At 37.4% G+C, this 19,564-nt stretch overlaps 1 protein-coding gene across 1 annotated transcript in view; it reads left to right on the forward strand.

The window, feature by feature from the left end:
- The window catches only part of MARCHF1 (membrane associated ring-CH-type finger 1), a 92,733-nt gene that overhangs the window by 62,497 nt on the left and 10,672 nt on the right, over nt 1-19,564 (forward strand). The window contains exon 4 of the mRNA XM_009815186.2: nt 8,392-8,572. Within this exon, the coding sequence (XP_009813488.1) occupies nt 8,392-8,572 (181 nt within the window). The remainder of the gene's footprint in view (nt 1-8,391; nt 8,573-19,564) is intronic.

Here is a 19,564-nt window from a genome sequence, read left to right on the forward strand (position 1 = left end):
TAGGAAGAAATAGTGTACATTGCACTTGACAAGAGGCAATATGATTATGTAGTTTCTCTCTGTGAAATCAAGTGTTGTAACAGATTTTTTTTCATAATATTATTTAGTAGGACCTGAAAAAGTAGTATTTTGCATGAAAACACTTACATCCTGAAATATTCATATAGCAGAGTGCTCACAAAATCAACAGACAGAAAGCCTCTTGGAAGGAAACAAGTCCTCATGGACTTGGGGAAAAAAGAGAAAGGTCAACAGAAGATAGGTATATAGGCTCAGATAACTACCATTGAAATTTAAATATTTTAAATATTTTAAATATTTATACTGAAACAATGAATTTGGATCCAGTAAATAATTTAAACTGTAGTGCAGAATAAATAGATTTGAAATACCATCTGGAGCCCTCTAAAATCACCAAAAAATGGAAGATGCTGAACTGCCAGACTGTAGTGTTTGGCTGAAAAAGGGTTTTAACCTGTTTCTCCCTGGAATGTTAGTGCCTTCTTTGGGGTCTCAGGATGATAAATTCCTTCACCAGGAGCCAAATCTCTGAATCTTGCTCTGTATGTTGGCTCCTCAACCCTTCCTTTTAAAGAACTGCGACTGCTGCTTACTTTCCTGTTCAGAGCTGCCTTTTTACAAGGTGACTTTCTGATAGGAATCTTCTGCTTTTTGAGGAATCTCCTCCTCTGTATGATGGTCTAGTGGTTCATCAGTCTTTGAAGCAGTATGAAACCCTGGTTAATTCTATTCTCTGCCTGATGGTTCAAAGACCCATCTGTCACCTCTTTAGCCATCTGGTTATGCAGTCTCTTTTGGAAGCTCTCCATGATTCAGAAGGATGCAAGGAGAGCCAAAACAAGGCAAGCATGCCTTTGTTGTGGTTAGGGTCTCTTAACTGGGGGACAACTGAGTCCTGGTTTCTGCTTCTTTCTCTCAAAACCTGTTACTATTTTTAATGCAAAAAGGTGCAATGGCGCACCGCTTCCTGCTAGAAAGTTTGGGTGAGAGGAGACCCTTGGTTTTAAGGGTCCCGTTATTAAATACTTAAAGCTTGCATATGTTCTGTAGGGAGTTTAGTTACTTAAAGCTTTGACTTTCACTAGGCGGGTGGGAGGAAATCTAAATCCTTTTTTAAGATGTAGTCCTAGTTCTTTGAACTGTGTTCAGTCCAGTAAATCTTGTCTGACGCCTACCTTGAGTTGCACTGACAGTACATCTGAGGCAGGAATTACTTGTAACTCTTTAGATAAGTGATAAATGGGATATCTAACCATAATGGAAGATTAATAGGAGGACAAGAAATGTTGACAAAATAAAAGAGTTAGTGTGCTTTTGCTAATGTTTTTTGCTCTTGGGTCTCTTACAAATTCTGATCATGTTTGCAGAAATCAAGAGAAAGATTTACCTAGACCATTATGAAATTCCACTGGTGTGGTGCAACATTTTGAAAATGCTTTTTTCTCTAGTCAGATAAAGGCAGCTGACTGTATAACATAATGGAAGGGCAGGAGTGATAGGGAAGAGGTATACAAATTGATTACATTCAGTATAGAGAATTAATGTGCTTCATTCACACTGTGTTTAAATGGAGAGGAAGACCAATTTGTCATTTAGATTACTTTATGATTTAACAGTGGAAAGAATGGAAAGGAGATTTAAAAAAAAAAAGAAGCCTGCAAAATGAAAGCAAGGGAAACATGGCATGCTGTAGCCTATTGCAGGGTAAACATATTTAGTGAATTTAACTTTTTTTTTCCAAGTGATAAATTATGCAGGAGTAGAGTTTGATTTTTTTGTTTGTTTGTTTTGTTTATGAATGAGGTAGTTATTTGCTGTGAGTTGTTCATAAAGTCGTTTGCTTTATTTTTAGGTTATAACTGTCTAAAAGCACTGTAAACACTTTATAAATTGGCAGAAAGAGAAAATGACCTTTTTTGGACAGGAGAACAGTTTTCTTAAGATTATCAGACAGTAATGACAGCAATTTTGTGCATCCTTTTGCAAACCTGTGGAATTGGTTCCTTTTGGTCCGATTAAGATAACCTAGGAGCTCATGGTATTTCATGATGGCAGCTAATAATCCTTATAGCCAAAAATCAAAGCCAGGGATTCAGTTGGTCCAACATTTCCCAGCTTTGCAGTTTCTCCCTGACTAAGCTCTCTTTAGTAGAAGTGAGATATAGCAATGAGATGTACCGACTGAACAGGGTAAGAATCTGTCTTTGCATAATCATTAAGAGTCCAGGTATGCTTTCCAGTGAAGATCAACATTTTAAATGCCTTTTCAATCTTTCTCACCAAAATAATATTTTTGGACTAGGCATTATCTTCCTTGAGCTAGGGAGATTTGTTAAAAGTTTGAAAGCATTTCTGTTTTACTGGTATACTTTCATCCACAGGAAAATGACAGTAGGGGTATTGGGCATCTGCATTAGTTTATTATCATGCTCTAGTTCACAGTGCATAGAAATTGCATCACAGGCAGTAAGCATGTCACAGTCACAAGGCAGTAGCTCCTCCTAATTTTTTCAGTGGAGGGGTCTCCATCAGTGCTTTAGTTCAGATAAGGAGCCTGCTTTTGAAGCACATCTGATCACCTTTACTTTTACCATGGTCTAGACCACGCTGAGGATCAGTCTCAGGGTTCTCCAACTATATTCCCTTTGAGTGAAACTAAACTGAAAGATGTATTCCTGGTCCAACCTCAAATCAGTATGAAATCAAAGCAACCCCCACCCAGATGCACTTGGTGTAGATACCAGGTTTTTAGCACTAGCTGTTTTTTTCAGCACAGTTGCTACACTTTCACTGCAATGCTTGTTAACATAGACATAGCTGTATAGCACCCAGGAATATTAAAGAACAATACATTTTTTACATAATTATGTCCTTTGTAGCCCTTCAACATTATCATACATCGTTATCAGTACACCCATGCCCCCATAGACACTTCTACTTTTGAAAGCCTCAGAGGCGTTCCCCTAAGTTGTACATTTGTTAATGAGCATGAAATTTGATCTGGTATATTTTCAAGGAAGTCTATAAAAGCTATCTGTGCTACGTTGCTGTAGCTAAACCCTTTGCCTATATGTAATGGCCAAAAATCCTTGAAAATTTTATTAGGTACTGAGATGCAGTGCCAATCTCAAATACAGCATCTACTGAAAGAGCTCTGGTAATGCAGAGTTACTGCGAACTCTTTTCCACCAGCGCTGCTCCTAATGACAAGGCTCTTAAGTGGCTTGAAGCACAAGCAGGTACACGCTAAATCATTCTTATCCTTAATCACCTTCCTTTGACAATAGTCATCTGTGGAAATCAGCTGTACAGATACCATCATAGAGGAGCACTTGCCAGCTGGGTAAGGGTAGAGGACTAAGTTTCACAATGCACACAAGACTCCTCCAGAATAAGTGCGTTTTATACTTCACTACAGCAGCATGGAAATTGGCCTATTTTCTTAATTACCAAAGAATAAAGTGGATTAGTGAAAGACAGGTTAGGATAACTGCTGTTTTTCCGAAAATAGTTGAGATTAGCAGCTAGTCTCTTTAATGAGAGCAAAATTGTTACCTTGCATGTGAAGGAAAAGATACAAACCTGTTGGAATCTATCTGTATCTCCTGCAATAAGCAGCTCAGATGGTGACTAACCATCTAGATTGTAATTTTGGCTGCTATGATTTTGCCAAACCAAACCACTGTCAGGAAAACCTGAAAATTTTCCATGTGAACTCCTTACTTCATACTGATTTTAGTTGACCTTTGAATTGAGATTATGTAAGAAATGTTTGTCTGTATGGAAAAAAAAATAATCTTAATTGGATGAGAAGTGAAGGACAGTCATCCAGGATAGCTCTTGCTGTTCTTCTGAAAATCAGCCTAAATCCAATTAGCACATGAATGTCTACATACTGTAGCCATCTTGTCTCATACTTCCCTTCCTGCCTTCTAACTTTTGCAATGAACAGGACCAGGGGAAATAAGGGAAAACAGTTCATAGTTATGGAATTAAAGACACTGCAACAATACCAGATTCTGAAGATGCCTCACTTTTGAGTGCTTAGTTTAGCAGCATCTCTTGATTTTAATCCAGTAAGAAATTTCTCTCGGGTTTTTTTATATATATATATGGTTTCTATATGCCCTTTGTGTACCTTAAACTACTAGCAAATTTACTTACTCCTTTTGCATAGTCATTACGGTACAAAGTTTAATATGTCACATACAATTTCTCAGCATCATTTGAATGGGCCTTGAATGCAATTAATAATTTGAACAAAAAGAAATACTGAAAAATAATTTTAAAATGTTCTCAGTAAACTTCAACTTTTCATCTTTACATACATCTTTCTCTAAAAATTTTCTAAATTGAACTGTTCTGTTTCTGTTTGAGAATTGGGTTTTGTGTAGGGAACATACAAGAAATCTGCAACAGCTTTTTATATGAATTATGCAAAATCTTCCACAGAGACTAATTTTGTTTTCAGTTTAGCATTTTTGATTTTTTTTCCCAAAAAGTGTTTTTTATTTTTTGCTAATTTATTGAATTATAAATGAACCTGCTATTTAAGAACATCCTGTAAAGAATTTTTATGGATTTTTGTCTGATAGTGCCAGTGTTGGCATCAATTTCTCTGTTTGGTACATTTGTGTGCTGAAGGTTGTAGAAACAATTTTGTGCTAGAAAAATATGTGCTGGGTAATTAAAATACTGGCATATGAAGCAAAAACTTAAGCATAAGAATGACTGCACTGTTAGAGTATTATTTCATGAAGTTGCACAGTGAGCTTTCTTTAAAGAAAAATAAATAATCTGTGATCTCAATGCGTAGGGGTACGTCTGTAGGTGTATATTACACACACACGCAAAGTTTGTATATCTGAATCAGAAGATCATCTAATACCTCGTGTATGCTGTGTTTTGTGGTGTACACATGATTTATAGAGCAAAAGCTCCTTTGGAGTCTGGCCTCAGTACAGCCATGGTACTCGTCGTTTCCCTTAGACAAGCAGTGTCCTGTTTATAGGCAGGAATCTTTAACACACTAAGCTGTCAAACCTTCCACAAAAAAAACCTGCAGGCTCAGTTTGTGACTATAAAGGGATTCTAACTAAAGGGATTTGGTCAAATAGCTGACTTCCTTCCCTCCCCTCCATTTCCAGCTAGTCAAAAGTATTGCTCTATAATGAAGGCCATTTATCTACTAAAGGACTAGAAAGTTGAAAAAAGCTGAGTATGTAAATTCTGTAGGTGTGTCTGAACAGCTGAAACTGCAGCCATTAACCATGATCAGTCCTGTAGTGCAACTTGTATATAAATCAGTATAGATATAGCTTTTTTTTTTTTTCTTCATAGTGGAGACTGGCTTTTTTTTCATTCAACTTATTTCTAAAGTATGTAAGCAAATTTTACTCTCAGGATAAGGTCAGCCCTGTAAATAGTCAATCTGATGGGTGAAAATTTTGAACGGTTGTGATCGCGTAAAAATAGCAAACTAGAATGGAAGTTCTCTGCCTCCGACTTGGTTTAGATACGGTTCAGACAAGTCTATGCTTTGTATCCCTACCTCAATTTTGTTTGCACAACATATTTTTCAAAACCATTATTTAAAAATTATTTTCTATAATTTGTGATAATTATGGTGTACATGATAGATAACTACAGCAAAGAGCAAAAATGCACAAAATTCTGATTCAGTATTCATGGTTGAGCAAGATATTACAAGTTATCTGGCCCAAGTCTTTAAAAGCTATTTAAGCAGTCAGCCAACAGTCTGTTTCAATAGCTGTCAGGCACCCACGTATTTTTAAGACTGTGATTGTGAGTTTAGGTAGCACAAATTTCTTTTAAGCTAATTTCTTCTGGTTAAATTAATAATGAAGAACTAAATTGCACCAAAGAGCATTCAAGCTAATGAAAACCATGCCTTTGGTTATTTTCTCTGGACTTTAATTCCACTTGAAGTTTGTTTTTATTCTCATTACATATTTCATGGTTAGAAAGCTAGAAGATGCCTTTAGATTAGTTAGTTTGAGTTTCTGTATAATGTAGGTTCTTAATGTCATCCTGTTATTTATACATTTAGCTTGTAACTTCTGTACAACAAAAGCACAAATAGAATGTATAATTCATATAGCGTTTTTCTGTAAAAGTATTTCTACTAAAGAATGCTTCTATTCATTTCAGATTTGCAATGTCACTTTATTTGAAGATCCCAGTGGAGTTTTAGGCTTGTATTTTAGCTCTTAAAATAATTTTTAACAATTCTGGCAGGAGTAGAAAAAAGGCTCTTGGGTACCTAGCTTAGTTGTCTAATTTCTAAATAGTTTAAATGCTAAGCCTGTAAAATAAATTATGTATAGCTTGAATTTAAATGAACAAAGAATACTAGTTTTCCTTTGGGAAATAGCTTTAATTTAAAAAGAAAATGATGGTTTCTATGTAACTCAGCTGGGAATGCATTTGTTAGCAAAATAGCTATTTGGTGTTTTGAAAATTTAGTTATGCTTAAGCTACAGGCTCGATAAGAAGTCAGCATACAGCCAGTTTCCATTTAAGAGCTAAGCCACGGATGCACCTAGCTTGGCTGGGTTAGTAAAGAAAATACTGTAAATGGAGTTCTTGTAAAATGTGCCTCTCAAAAATTGAATGTATGCAAGATGGAAGGTGTGGATATTTTCTTCTGCCCTCACTCCCATGGGGTAGAAGATGCTTATTAGTGTACGGGCACCACCGCTGATGCTGAAAACCTGGCTCTTGCATACCAGGTTTCCAAAGCTTCATTTTTTTTTTGTTCTTGTTGGGTTTTTTTTTTATGTTTCTATATATCTAGCAAAGCAGCTTTATTCTGTTTTCCCATTATTGTAGATTCATTTTCTCATGGCTCTGGGCTACACCATTGAAGACTAGTGAAGCAGCTAGTTTTGATCCATAGATCTTTCACTTAGACATTGAAATTTCCTCCTCCCCTGCTTATAGGCTTGGCGTCCTCAGTGCTGTGGTGTAGCCAGTCTTTCACAGGGTGTCTTTGCCAGGCTGCCTCCTGACATACGCCGGGTGCTCCTGTACTGTGAAGAAGGTCACCCTTCTTCCCTAACCTGGCCGGTAGGAAAACAACTTCACGGCAAGGCCCTCCCCAGCCCTTTTCCTGCCCCACGAGCAGTGTGGCCACAGTTTTCTGCATAAAGGGGCGAGTTATTCCTCAGACGTGTTCAGCCTCCTCTGAACACATCTATCTGAGGGTGCCTTTCCTAAGCACTAAGTTTCTAAACTCTTAAGTTTCATTTGTGTGACACCAGGTTCTGTGCTGTTGTTGCTACTTCTCGACATTTCTCAAGCTTCAGCTTTTTTTTTGCCCTTCCCTGCCAATTTGACTCTTAGAACATTCATTAGGGCTTGGGTGCTTTATTGTGTTTTTCTGGGGTGGGGATGGGAGTGAGTTACTCTTCGCTGAGGTGAACTTCCTTCACTTCAGGTGTTTGGTTACGCCTTCCACTCACTGTAGAGCTTCCTCTGCCCTCACAGAGATGCTTGCCAATAAAGCTGGCGTTGGTTTCCATGGGTGAACGTTCTCCTGATATAACCAGGAGTCTGTTTGGAAGAAGGGAAGATCACCAAGACATTTGGACACATGTCACAGAAGAAAACCATCAGATTGTGATGTTAGGACACTGCTCATTTTATGCAAAACTGCAACATGAAAAGCTCTGTATCCCATTATAAGGTAACAACAGTTCTGGGACCAACCCCTACCTTAGGGTCTGCTTACACCTGTAGTTTTTGATTTCCCAGATAATGCAGCTATCTGCTTCAAAGGGACAGTGAAGAATGAAAAAGAGGAAGGACCATGACTTTTTAACACCTGCCTCCTAAAAAGTGTGTGCACATGTGTGTATGCTGTGCCACTCGCATTACTCCAGAGCACTCAAAACTGTTCTCATCCTTTTAACCATGTAACTCCAAAGAGGTATCCTAGGAACTTTTTGTACTTTCCATACTGGATATTTCCAGTTTGGGGTTAGAGTCTGCTAACTTTGTGTATTTTACTGGCATTAGTTACAGACCAAGAACTATTCAGCTCTAAGAAAGAGCACTGGTATTTGTCTTAAAGGTTTTGCTATGCTTAAAGGGGAGAAACAGTGTTATTTCTATTGATTCACCTTCAGAACACATAGCCAATTCAAAGAGAAATAACTAAGTGAAGAGAAATTACTAAGTGGCGGAAGGGAACAAGGAATATGTTCCTGGGCCTCAATCCGAAAGGTCATATAACTTGCGTCTTATGAATGTCAAGTCTGAAAACGAAAAAGCAGTGTAAATAAACCAGTGCCTTTACATTGCTGGTTGGCAAGTTCCCTCACTAGCTCTTGCTGTCCTTCCTGTCAGGATCTGTCACTGTGAGGGAGATGATGAAAGTCCCCTCATCACACCGTGTCGCTGCACAGGGACCCTGCGCTTTGTTCACCAGGCCTGCCTGCACCAGTGGATTAAGAGCTCAGACACGCGCTGCTGTGAACTCTGCAAGTATGACTTCATAATGGAGACCAAGCTCAAACCTCTTCGGAAGGTATAGTGCTTTTGCATTTAATTTTCCTCAAGTGTCAAATGGCCAGAATGGCTGTGCAAAATACTGGCACAATTAAAGAAACATCTGCCTGTCCAAAATGGCTTTGTGTTTGCTGTTGTTAAATGAGTCCCAGCGATTTTATTTCTGTATTTAAGTTAGTTACTTTACAGCAGCAGAGGATTTTGACTAAAGACTCTCTTTTACCACACATGCAATACAAATGCACAAATAATAGGGGTTCATATTTAGAATTTTTATCTTCAGCTTTTTGTTATTGGCTGATCTGCTTATTTTTAAGCCACAAAGAAACCTTACTCATCGTGTTTTGCTCCTGAATAGCACACGCCAGTTCACCCAGTAATTTTTACACCAAGCCCGTAACTTCTGGTTGAGAATGATGCTTATACCAATGTGGAGACAGCAATTATAAAGTAACACAGTCAATCAATTTAGCCGCATCTGTTCTAACTGTTACACTTGTGGGCAAATTAATCCCTTGTACATTAAGATTAGTTAACGGAATCTAATCTGCACTCATCTGTTTTCCAGGATAAATCAGTTTAATGGTACATGGGTTGTCAGTATAGAGAAGGTGAAGAGTTTGTTAAACATATGTGGGTTTTGTTTTCTTTGAAGTGAATCATTTCTCCTCTAATTTTTCTCTAAAAATGCTCACAGCCTTTTTGGGTTTTGTAACACCTTTGAAGTTTGAGTCAATCCTAGAACAGGGCAAGTTTTGATTTATAATAAATTTCAATGTGAGAGCCCTTGAAGAACATGTAGAAACTATTAGCTTATAACTAGTGTATGCATATGTAGTAGTGTTGTGATGGCAAAAGACATTTTGTTTTTGTCAGCCTTGCACAGGTAGCAGCAGTTCAGAAAAAGGAGAGCAAATGGAATTCCTGCTCATTTCCCATCCAGAGAAATTATCTAGTAAGTCCCTGATGATAAACCACTTTTAAAGAGAGAATTGGGATTGATTTGACAAGCAAAGCTCGTGATAGGAAAGGACACAGTTCTCAAGTGCCACGTAGATCTTGCCAGGTAGATTGGAAATTGGAACAGATGTAAATAAAAAAAAAATAAGGCTAAAAACTTAATTATATTGACTTAGTTTTTAGTAATTGCAGATAAACTTTAGCTAATGTGACAGGAAGGAGATACTTTTATAAAATCCCCTGCCTGTAGCATATCTTTGGGGTTTTCTTTCTGTATATGTGTTTCTATTTTCAACACAAATTGCTTTAACCTTCCATCTAAAAAATACACTTGCAACAGTCACTTTCCCCAAGAGAATATACAGATATCAGTATTTTTAACAAAAGCCTTTTCCTTGATTGTGTTAGATAATAGAGTGCCTTTAAAAAACTTGAAATAAAATTGATAGCATCCAAGGTGAAAAGGAGTGAAATATGTGAATAACTGTTGATACCAGAAGCAGGCACTTTTAACTGTGTGTGTCTCTTCATTCCCGATCCTCCCTATTTTTTTTGGTAATGGAAAAAATTTAATGGAAAACTGGCAGATTTTGAGTGGTAATGTAATTCCTGTAAGTCTGTCTTTTCTTAATTGAATGATTACCACCTTATTCATCTTATAATCGGTTCTCAGTTAAGTTTTTGATTTCTGACATAGCAAAGATGAGCCTCTTCTTTCAGACAGGGTATTTTTGTTTCTGCTCAAAGCAGTACTCAAATGTCATTTATCTGCCTGACAGTAAATGCTGGCAGCATTATCCCCTTCAAATGCAGTGTAACAAACATTTGTCTGTATAGTATGGACCCAGCATCTAATTACAGATCCTTTTTTATAATTTACACCTATTTCAGAAACCAAAACCAAAGTTTCCAAAGTTTTCGAAGTTGAAATTAGTTATCCTTTTTGCAATTATAGCATTCAACTGTGACAACCTTCATATGTTATAGTAAACTAAATGTATCATCCCTAAATAAGTGTATGCACTATCATCACCACCATCGTTCACAAATTTATGAAACACTAAACAATTTATGAGAAGCTGTTTTGTAAACCAAGCATTTTGACAGCTGTAGCAAAGACAGGGTAAGGGAGGAAAGAGTCATCACAAAGAGACCTGCTGGGTAAGTAGAGCTGACTGGTAACTTTCCAACCAAATAATCTTTTACAAGAAAATCACCAAAAGTGCTGTTTTGTTAAAACGTATGTATTTTGCAAAAGTGGAAAATTCCGATGAAACACTGTCAAATTTCTTGCAAGCTTTTACGGACCCAAGAACCTCAGCTGTGGGGCATTCCCTAGGAGTCCAGGTTTTCAGCAGATGGCATGAAGACTGATTACCAGAGACCAAAGTGCTGTGGGACAGGCAGCTCAGAAAGCTGAAGCTCTCCACAGTCCTGTCTCCTTGTTGCAGGATCTGAAAGTCACTACAGAGACTCTAGGACTTTCAGACCTTCTTGAGAGCTTTAGGTTTTGCTGAGGTGTGTTTATGTACTAGACCCTGAGAGCCTTCAGTCTCCAGCACTGAAGTCCAGCCTGGCAGCAGTGAATTAAAATTTCCCAAATCTCCTAAGGGTGGAAAATCAGGAACTCGCTGGTTGTAATGGCAGGGACATTATGAGCAGTGCCAGTTATATCTGAAAATGATGCAATTCTTGTCAGCTTTGCTGTGTGCGGAGTGGATACAGCAAAAATTGTCAAAAAAATTATTTATTTTGCTAATAAATTTTGAGGAATTCTGAAAACAAATTTCATTTCAGTGTTTCCTGAAGAAAAGACCACAGATTTATTTCCAACAGAAGAGTACCTATTTATTTCCGTAAGAAACTCATTTTATTAAAAAAACCCTGGAAATTTCCCCTGAAGTGAAAGCTTCTGGCCAGCTCCAGAAGATGCCATTTCCATGGCCATTAGAGCTGGATTGGAATTCTACATTCTGTCATTCTACAAGGGAAAGGGTCACATCTCTCAACCAGTTTTGATTTTTAATCTCTACCTTACCCATGATGTGAGATTCTTGAGTTTGGTTCTTGACTGTGCATTGCTTCATTATGATGAATTTTATCATAATACCTTTGTAACATTCCAACCACTGTTCTCCCACAAGGAAAACCTATAGACCGCAGAACTTAATTACAGGTATCTATACTTCTACTTTTGAAGTATCACAAAAGCAGAATTTAAATATAAAACTAACTACTTGATTCAACTGGTGGATTACCATCTTTATTCATGCCTCAGCCTTTCGTGCACCCTCAATGTTTCCTAACAGCTTTTTATCAAAGTGTAGGGTTTTATAGCAAAATCATGTTTGAATATTGTGTCAAACAGCTGTTAGCACCCATAAGTGACAATGTGCAGCATACTAAGTTAACATAAATCAAGATACCTCTATTAAATCAATAGCCTTGTGCCACTACATAACAATTATTTAATTACATAATCCCTGAAAGCACCAGACATCAAATAAAACTCAGTTTAATCATTTTAGTGAGTCTTTGCATTGAAGTAATCCTTTTAAGCATTGATCAACAGGCATTGAAAGTGTTTCATATATTTGAGGAGGTCTAATTACTTGGCTAAATATAAATTTACAGATTAAATATTAAGCATTGCTTAGTGAGTTTGTTTAATTTCTTGTGGTCTCTGTTATGTCTATCTATGGTTATAAATAATACAGTTGCATTTGTAGCTTTACCTTTCAGCATTTGCAGTCCATAATGCAGAATTTCTCATTTATAAAGTGACTTCATTTATCATGGAAAGAACTAGACAGTGGCAAGAAGCTTGTGTGAGTTCCTTATTGACCTCTCTCATGTAATAGCTTCATCCTGAGAAAATCACTTCTTTAAAAAGGATGTAATCCTGGTAAAGTAGCACCTGCATTTCATGTCTTTTGAATTTGGTGTTTGAACTGTAGTAGAAACGGGAACGGAATGAAAATTCTGTGGGTATGAAATGGATTGAAGTGTCAAATTAAAAGGTGCTTACAATGCAGAAATGTCTTCAAATGGAGATTTCTCCACTGTTGTGTCTTGCTATACTTCATAATACTTTTCATACTTAAAATTTCTGTCCATTTAAGAGTTGTGGTATCTGATGAGATGTTTTACTTTGATGCATTATCCCAACAGATTATTCTGTCATGTTGGATATGTCTATTTTCTCTCCTGTTTTTGTTTTATCTTTGAAATTATTTACAAATAATTTCTTATTTACGTGAGGCATAAGCAATATTGCACATTGTTACCATGTAGTTACTCTTGGTCATTAAAGAAGAGCAAGTCAGGTTTTTTGTTTAGGGAAGCATTATGGACCAGTTGAGGTTAATTTTCTTTCTGATAGAAAAGTTATCTGAATTCATCCCTTTTAAAAATAGAGGATTGGGAGTGTTCTTTTAGAATGGAGTGATAAGTTTCTGTTAAATTAAACTGCAGCAAAGCCAGTCTTAAAATACTGATGATGAAAGAAACTTGATCTTCTTGAATGTGTACATATATCTTCTATGTGTTTACTCTTCTTGTATTCTGTATTTGCTTATATACTGATAAATAGCACTTGTAAATGTGATATGAGGTGCCTTTTTGGGTTTTACACCCTTGAACTCTGTGGAACTTCTCGTGTACCCGGCTGCTGTCATTAGAGGAGAAGGAAGGAATGCTGTCTCTCTGCTTGGTATCATTTATTTTATAAACAACCAGCTTGTAATACGAGTGATAAAATGTCCATGCCAGCTTTAACTCCCACACAGGATCCCATACAGGATTCAAAGTTTTAAGTCCCAGTTGGAGATACGTGGTCCAGAGCAGTGTATTTAGGTCCTGGAGAGAAGTTATGGAACTGGCTAACTCAAATTTCCGTAAGAATCAGTGCCTTTTCTGGCTGGATTAGTGATTAACTGGTTAAATCAGTTTGGGGAAGATTTCAACTGTTTGGTATGATGCTGATTTGACTATTGGATCAAAAGCAAATATTTAGTTTTACTATAGTAGCTTAAAGATACTCTGCAACGAGACCATCAGATCAGGAGTACAAGCTGTGTAACCAATTAAGACATAGGGTTTGAGCCAACAGTCAACTTGTGGGGTAATGCCCAGCTGGAAGGCAAAGAAATCAGTAATTCCACAGGCTCCTTTAAAAAAATTAAAAAGTGAATCACCTATGGAAGCAACAGAAGAAAATCAGAATGCTGCTTTGAGTGCTGTGATAGACAAAAGGAAAGTCTAAAGTGAATCTTTAAGTCCCGTGTCTCTCCCAGACTTAGTGTTTCACTCTGGAGCAAGGACACATCTGCTTCTGCTTCCTCTATTGGAGTTAAAACTGTACAGGGTGCCTTTTTTACAAAACAGTCATCACCTGCACTACTCTAAAGCCAGTTGTTAGAGCTCTTAACAAATGTGTGAGAGAGGCAGATTCAGCTCCCTTCCCTGTGCTCAACACAGTCCTATAAAAAGGGTAAATAAAAAATACGGCTGCCTGGAGGAATTTGTTCATAACTGGATGCTTTGTGGATAAATCTTTTTTTGATAAAATCTGGTAGTATGCCTGATAAATGTAGTGATGGCAAAATATGTTAAGGGTGTTGATTTATTTTTGGTTCAATGTTAGCTGTGTAATCCGTATTTACATTCCTTATTTAAGAATATGGCGATCACTGCCGAAAGTGATACAGCCTGCAGACAGATCTTTGTGAAATCCTGCTATGAAATCAAAACTGGTCACCGTTAGAAACCACTTCTCCCACCGGAGTAGACTCTCAGAACCAGAAGTGACCTGCAGAGTCCCCCAGGAAAAAGAAGAAACTTTGAGCACTCATTACTGTATCACTTGCTGTTTACTTCTTATTGCCCTGTGCTGTGAGGTATGAACCATCTGGCTTTTTCCTCGGTTTTCTAATAAGGCTCATGATAAGAAGTGATAGATAATATTGCATAGGTCAGGTAACATTGACTTGCTGTGGGATTAGCTCTCTTTTAATCCAGTTTGGTGAATACTTTGCTGTCCTTAACACAGGCGAAGATCCTGCATTTCCTTTTGATTCCTGGTGCAGTGGCACAGCGTCGTCAAGGCAACCTGCTGCTGTGTTTTCTTTCTTTCAGTAAACTGTCTCAAAACATCGCTAGCCTCAGATCATTTTGTGTAATACGTGGGGGTCAGATACTTCACCAGTATGCACAAAGGCACAAAGCTATTACTTTCTTATTGGCCATCATGTCATTACAGTGAATAACTTCGTGCTCAAGGGAGAATGTGTATATTAAAGCTTTTAAAGTAAAAATAATTCTATAGCATTTATATCCTATTGTGATGCCTCGAGGATGCAAAGGACTACTTTGTTCAGACAGTTGTATTCTTAATTTTTGAGAGAGAGTAATAGAGCATTACTGCTAATTTGTCTGTATATAGATAGCATGCTGTAGTTTGCAGAGTAACGTTGTCTTGCATTTTGTGCCGTAACAAGAATAATAGCTTTCTTGTAGTGGTAGAATTAGGATTAGATTTCCATATTTCTTTCTCTTCCATTCAACGTAGCTTTTATTCACACAGCTGTTCCAGTTCCCGTGGACTTCTGACGAGAGATTCTGACTTCTTGTGCCTCATACCTTGAAACTATCATAACATACTTTGCTGGGACACTCCCATGTGCAGCATCCTTCCTGGAGGCAGAACAATATCTTTTTATTGTCATTGCTTTGAATTTCCATTCTTTTAAGAAGGAAACAAAAAAAATCTTATACCAGAAAATGAAATTAAAACTGTTTCCTCTTCTAATTAGCTGCTAGTAACCAAATTTACTACTTCTGCTACTCAGTAGCATTTACAAAAGCAAAGGGAATTCAGAAGATTGTCCAGCTCTGCGTATTAGTGGTGTTATCCACAATTGCACAGAACCGTGAACATGAGCTTGGGAGGTACAAATGCTTTTCTGCTTTCTGAGGCTGAAATAAACAGTTTGGTCTGAGCTGCTCTATAGATGCAATTTGCACCAAAATGTTTCACTTCTATTTTACTTAGAGGGTCCTACCCCGTCCTGCAGTTCATTAACCTCTCACTTATTTGTTAAGAACTTGGGGTATCCTTTTCATTTTTTAAGAACTTGGGGTATCCTTTTCTTTTTTTATTTCAGCCCTTTCAGTGTTCCATTTTACAGCTTGGCTTCATCAACAGTTGTAACAGAGGAGGGGCTGGCTTTACAACTAAAGAAAATATAAATGGAATGATGCCCTGACACAAAATGTATAGCTAGTAATATAAAATTTAAAGAGCATAATCAACCCAAGCTCTAATGGGAGTGGGCTGCTATTCATGATCTGATTAATGTATGTATTAATCTCTCACATAACTAACACATACAATTTTACAGTGGTTATTTGCCTCAAATTTATTTTTCCTGGGACCTATTGATGTGGGAATGATCTGAACTGAGTTTTAGTCCACAGGCTGATGCTTGCTTGTTGGTGGAATGCATGCGAAAAATGGCTTCTCTTGAACATAGTGATGAACATACATTCTCATTGAACTTAGCAATACAGTACTTGATCTAATGGGATAATTATCAGTTTATTCAGTATATTTTATGATTTTTAGTGTTGATTTAATTTTATTCCTGTATCATTTTATTAGAATTACTTGGAAAAAAAGAAACTTTTCCTCCAGGAATTATTCAGAACTTTATTCATCTGCTCCGATTTGTATGTGGCAAAATTGGAACATATGGCATTTGTTGGAGGTCTTTCCGAATGAATAGCTTCCCTCAGCTCTTTGCCAGAGCACTAGGCTGTAGTTTTGTGTTAATTATTGTAGCCTATCCTCAGCATAAGTTCCCTCTGTTTCATTTTTATTTAATTGGATCAAAAGTCTCTCTCTTGTGGGAAAATTAAAAGACAGAGGAGGTAACTGTAGCTATTAATTGGGAAATCAGTATTCTTGCTGAAGTCATATTTATGAGGCACGTCAGCTCCTTTTTTTAATCTTGGTTACGTGGCAATTCAGACAGGTGCGTAGATGCTGTATATATAGTTGAAAAAATAAGATAAGTCTAGATATGTTTAAACAACAATGTATTTAAAAATACCAGGGGCTTGGTATACAAGGACATTTAAACCAAGCCATATCTTTGTAATGATTCAGACTGAGTTGGTTAAGGGAAGCTCAGAAGTCGAGTTACATTTTCTATACAATGTAGGTCAGTTGCTCTTACAACTTCAGGAAGAAAATAATGACTGTATAAAAAGAACTAGTCTTCAGGTTCACTTGTGCTATTAATTTAGTGGGTGATGGCGGGGGGGGGGGAAGAATTGATAAAAGCATCTTTGATCTATAAAAGTGAAGGAGAGAAAATGAGATAAAAAGACATGCAAGATGTTCTTGAGGTTCATCCAACAGTACCAAATGGCTACTCTTTGTTCAGTGACTTTCAGATATGGCTGCTTTCCATTTCCAGTCAACTGTACTCCTTTTCTCGCAAGACTTCTTAGAGTTCGAAGGTACCTTTGTACCCTTCCTTCCTCCGCTTGCTGATATACTTCTCTCCATTCCTGTTACGGCATGTGATGCTGAAGGGCCTTGGGCTGTAGCAATGTAATACACGCTTCTGTAGGCCAGGTTTCACAGCTAGTTCTCCAGGTAAATGGCTTTAAGTTTTTATTCTGTAAGATACAAATTAGAACTCTAAGGAATTTTGCATATTGGAAAAGAGTGTTCAAATTACTAATGTACCAAATGGGAGAACCAAGGACATGATCAGCGAACAAAAAAGACCAAGCACATTTAGTACAAGGCAGTAATGAGAATTTTCATGCTTGCACTGGTCTAAGAGAAGGCAAACTTAGGTGAAAAATACTTTCCATGTGGAAGGTGGAATAACTAATATTCTGTTGTAACTCCTGGAGAAGACTCTGTACATGATTTATAACTACAGCTAAATAAACAGAAAGTATATTTGTTGATTTAGCTTTTCAGGTGTCACCAGTTTTATTTCATGAGCTCTAATTTCAAAATACATGCTTCAAGATACTTCTCAGCAGGCTAGACAATTTGATATGGAGGAAATTAAGCAGTGTGATGAATACTGAAAAGAAGGTGATTCAAGTAAATACTCTCTAACAAAACTGTGATCATATATTATAGCTATGTCTTAGGTGCCTAAGGGAACAGTTCTTTAGAGAAATTTCACTTTAATTGGACAGGACTAAAGAATGGAGAGGCGTACAAAACTACGTAATGGGATGTTGACCTCCAGCATGTTGCTATATCCACCGTTCTCTCTAATTTCTCTCCTTTTCCTATTTCTACCATGCTATCCCAGCCTTCTGTCCGCATCCATCCCACTATTTAAGACCAAAATACACTCAGATGTGCAAAGGGAGCCCATGCTACTTGGTGTTCGAAGACAGAGAGTCTGGCACAGACTGCTGTGAGACAGTTTGTTATGGCTGCTGTAGTGGAGAAGGAGTCATGGGTGCTTTGACCCTGGCATAAGCCATCTCAAATCCAGCACTGAGCATGTGTCATGGCTGCTCTTGTATTGCCCATACAGTACATACCGCAAAATGCAGCACCCCCACCTGCTTTGGTTGGAAAATGAAATCTCAGCTCAACTGGCCTTGCAGCAAAATTATGATCAAAATTATTGATTGATTCTTTTTTTTTTCCATGGGGCTTTTTGTGTCTAAGTTATTGTTTGAGAGCTGGACTGTGATTTAAAGGCATTAGCTGCTTAGTGACTGGAGGAAAATGTCATGCCTTCAATTAGGGATGCTGCTCTTTTGAAAAAACAGAGTAGACAGAGGTGGGAGACAACTAACTGTGAAGAGGATAAAAGTGACACACAAACTGGATCCTTTTGATAGATAGAATGATTGTAAAAGTACTGTAGGGAGAGCAGGTAACAGTAGCATCTGCTTCTGTTCTTGACTAACTGTGATAAAAGTTAGTGGAGACATAGATTCTACCCCTTTTTTTCCTTGCTTCTTTATGGGCTGCCCACATGTAGCTTGTTTTTTGATTTTTGAGTAATAAAGGCATATGCCCAGGCACCTAAAGTAAACCTTTTCTAGAGTTCCAGATGTGTGCCTCTTTGTTCTTAGTACAAGGCATCCCCCATAGTTTTGCATTATGGTGATAGTTCACTCCTGACCAGTGGTTTAATGTTTCACCTGCAGTTTATCTGTCAGGATTATCTTTTTAGATAAGGTAGCTGAAGCGTACTGTGCTAGGAGATAATGATCCTTTTCTTAAATAGCTTACAAGGCAAGAAAAGAAACAGCAATTGTAAAAGAGAAGCTCATGATAGTACTGAAGGCTGATCATGTAGACCTCTATTGAACAAAGGATTGGTTAATGTTGTTTCAGCATTCAAAGAGGATACTTGGAAAGTAAACACTTTGTAGAGTACTTTTGCATTCTATATATTGATGTAAAATAATTCCTGGCAGATTGGAGCTAGGAAGAAGCTCCAAATATGGAGAGATTATGCTATAATTACTTGCCATGGGGTTTCTTGCACATTTCTCTGAAGCATCTGGTGTTGGCCTCTGTCAGAGACAGAGCATTGGATGAGAGGGACATGAATGAGGTCTGGCTATTCCTGTATTTCCAAGGCATAGCATTTTTTTGTTTAGTCTGTGTTGGGATGATTGGGATGCAGATACTGAAGTTCTAGTTGGTAAATGACAAGTATTCTCAATCGTACTTCCAGATTGCAAAACCAGCTACTTCATTTTAGAAATTATCTTCTCAAATTACTTAATACCCCTATGTTACACTTTCTAAGGGTCTGCTAATTGATGACATACATAGCTAAAAAATGCCTAAGTTTGTGAAGAGTGCGTAGTGATTATATCACTCAAGTCCAGCTCTTTTAACTGTCACTTAAAAAAGAAGTTTAGTGCTGTCTTGATTTTGATAAAACTGAATTATTAGTTTGCAGATGATAATCCTAAGGTGGTTCAGTTTTAAACTTTTAGTAGGTGTTTTAAACACAACACAGACATTCATCTGAATTCCAGCCAG

Source organism: Gavia stellata, chromosome 5, assembly GCF_030936135.1.
Source record: "Gavia stellata isolate bGavSte3 chromosome 5, bGavSte3.hap2, whole genome shotgun sequence".
NCBI lineage: Eukaryota > Metazoa > Chordata > Aves > Gaviiformes > Gaviidae > Gavia > Gavia stellata.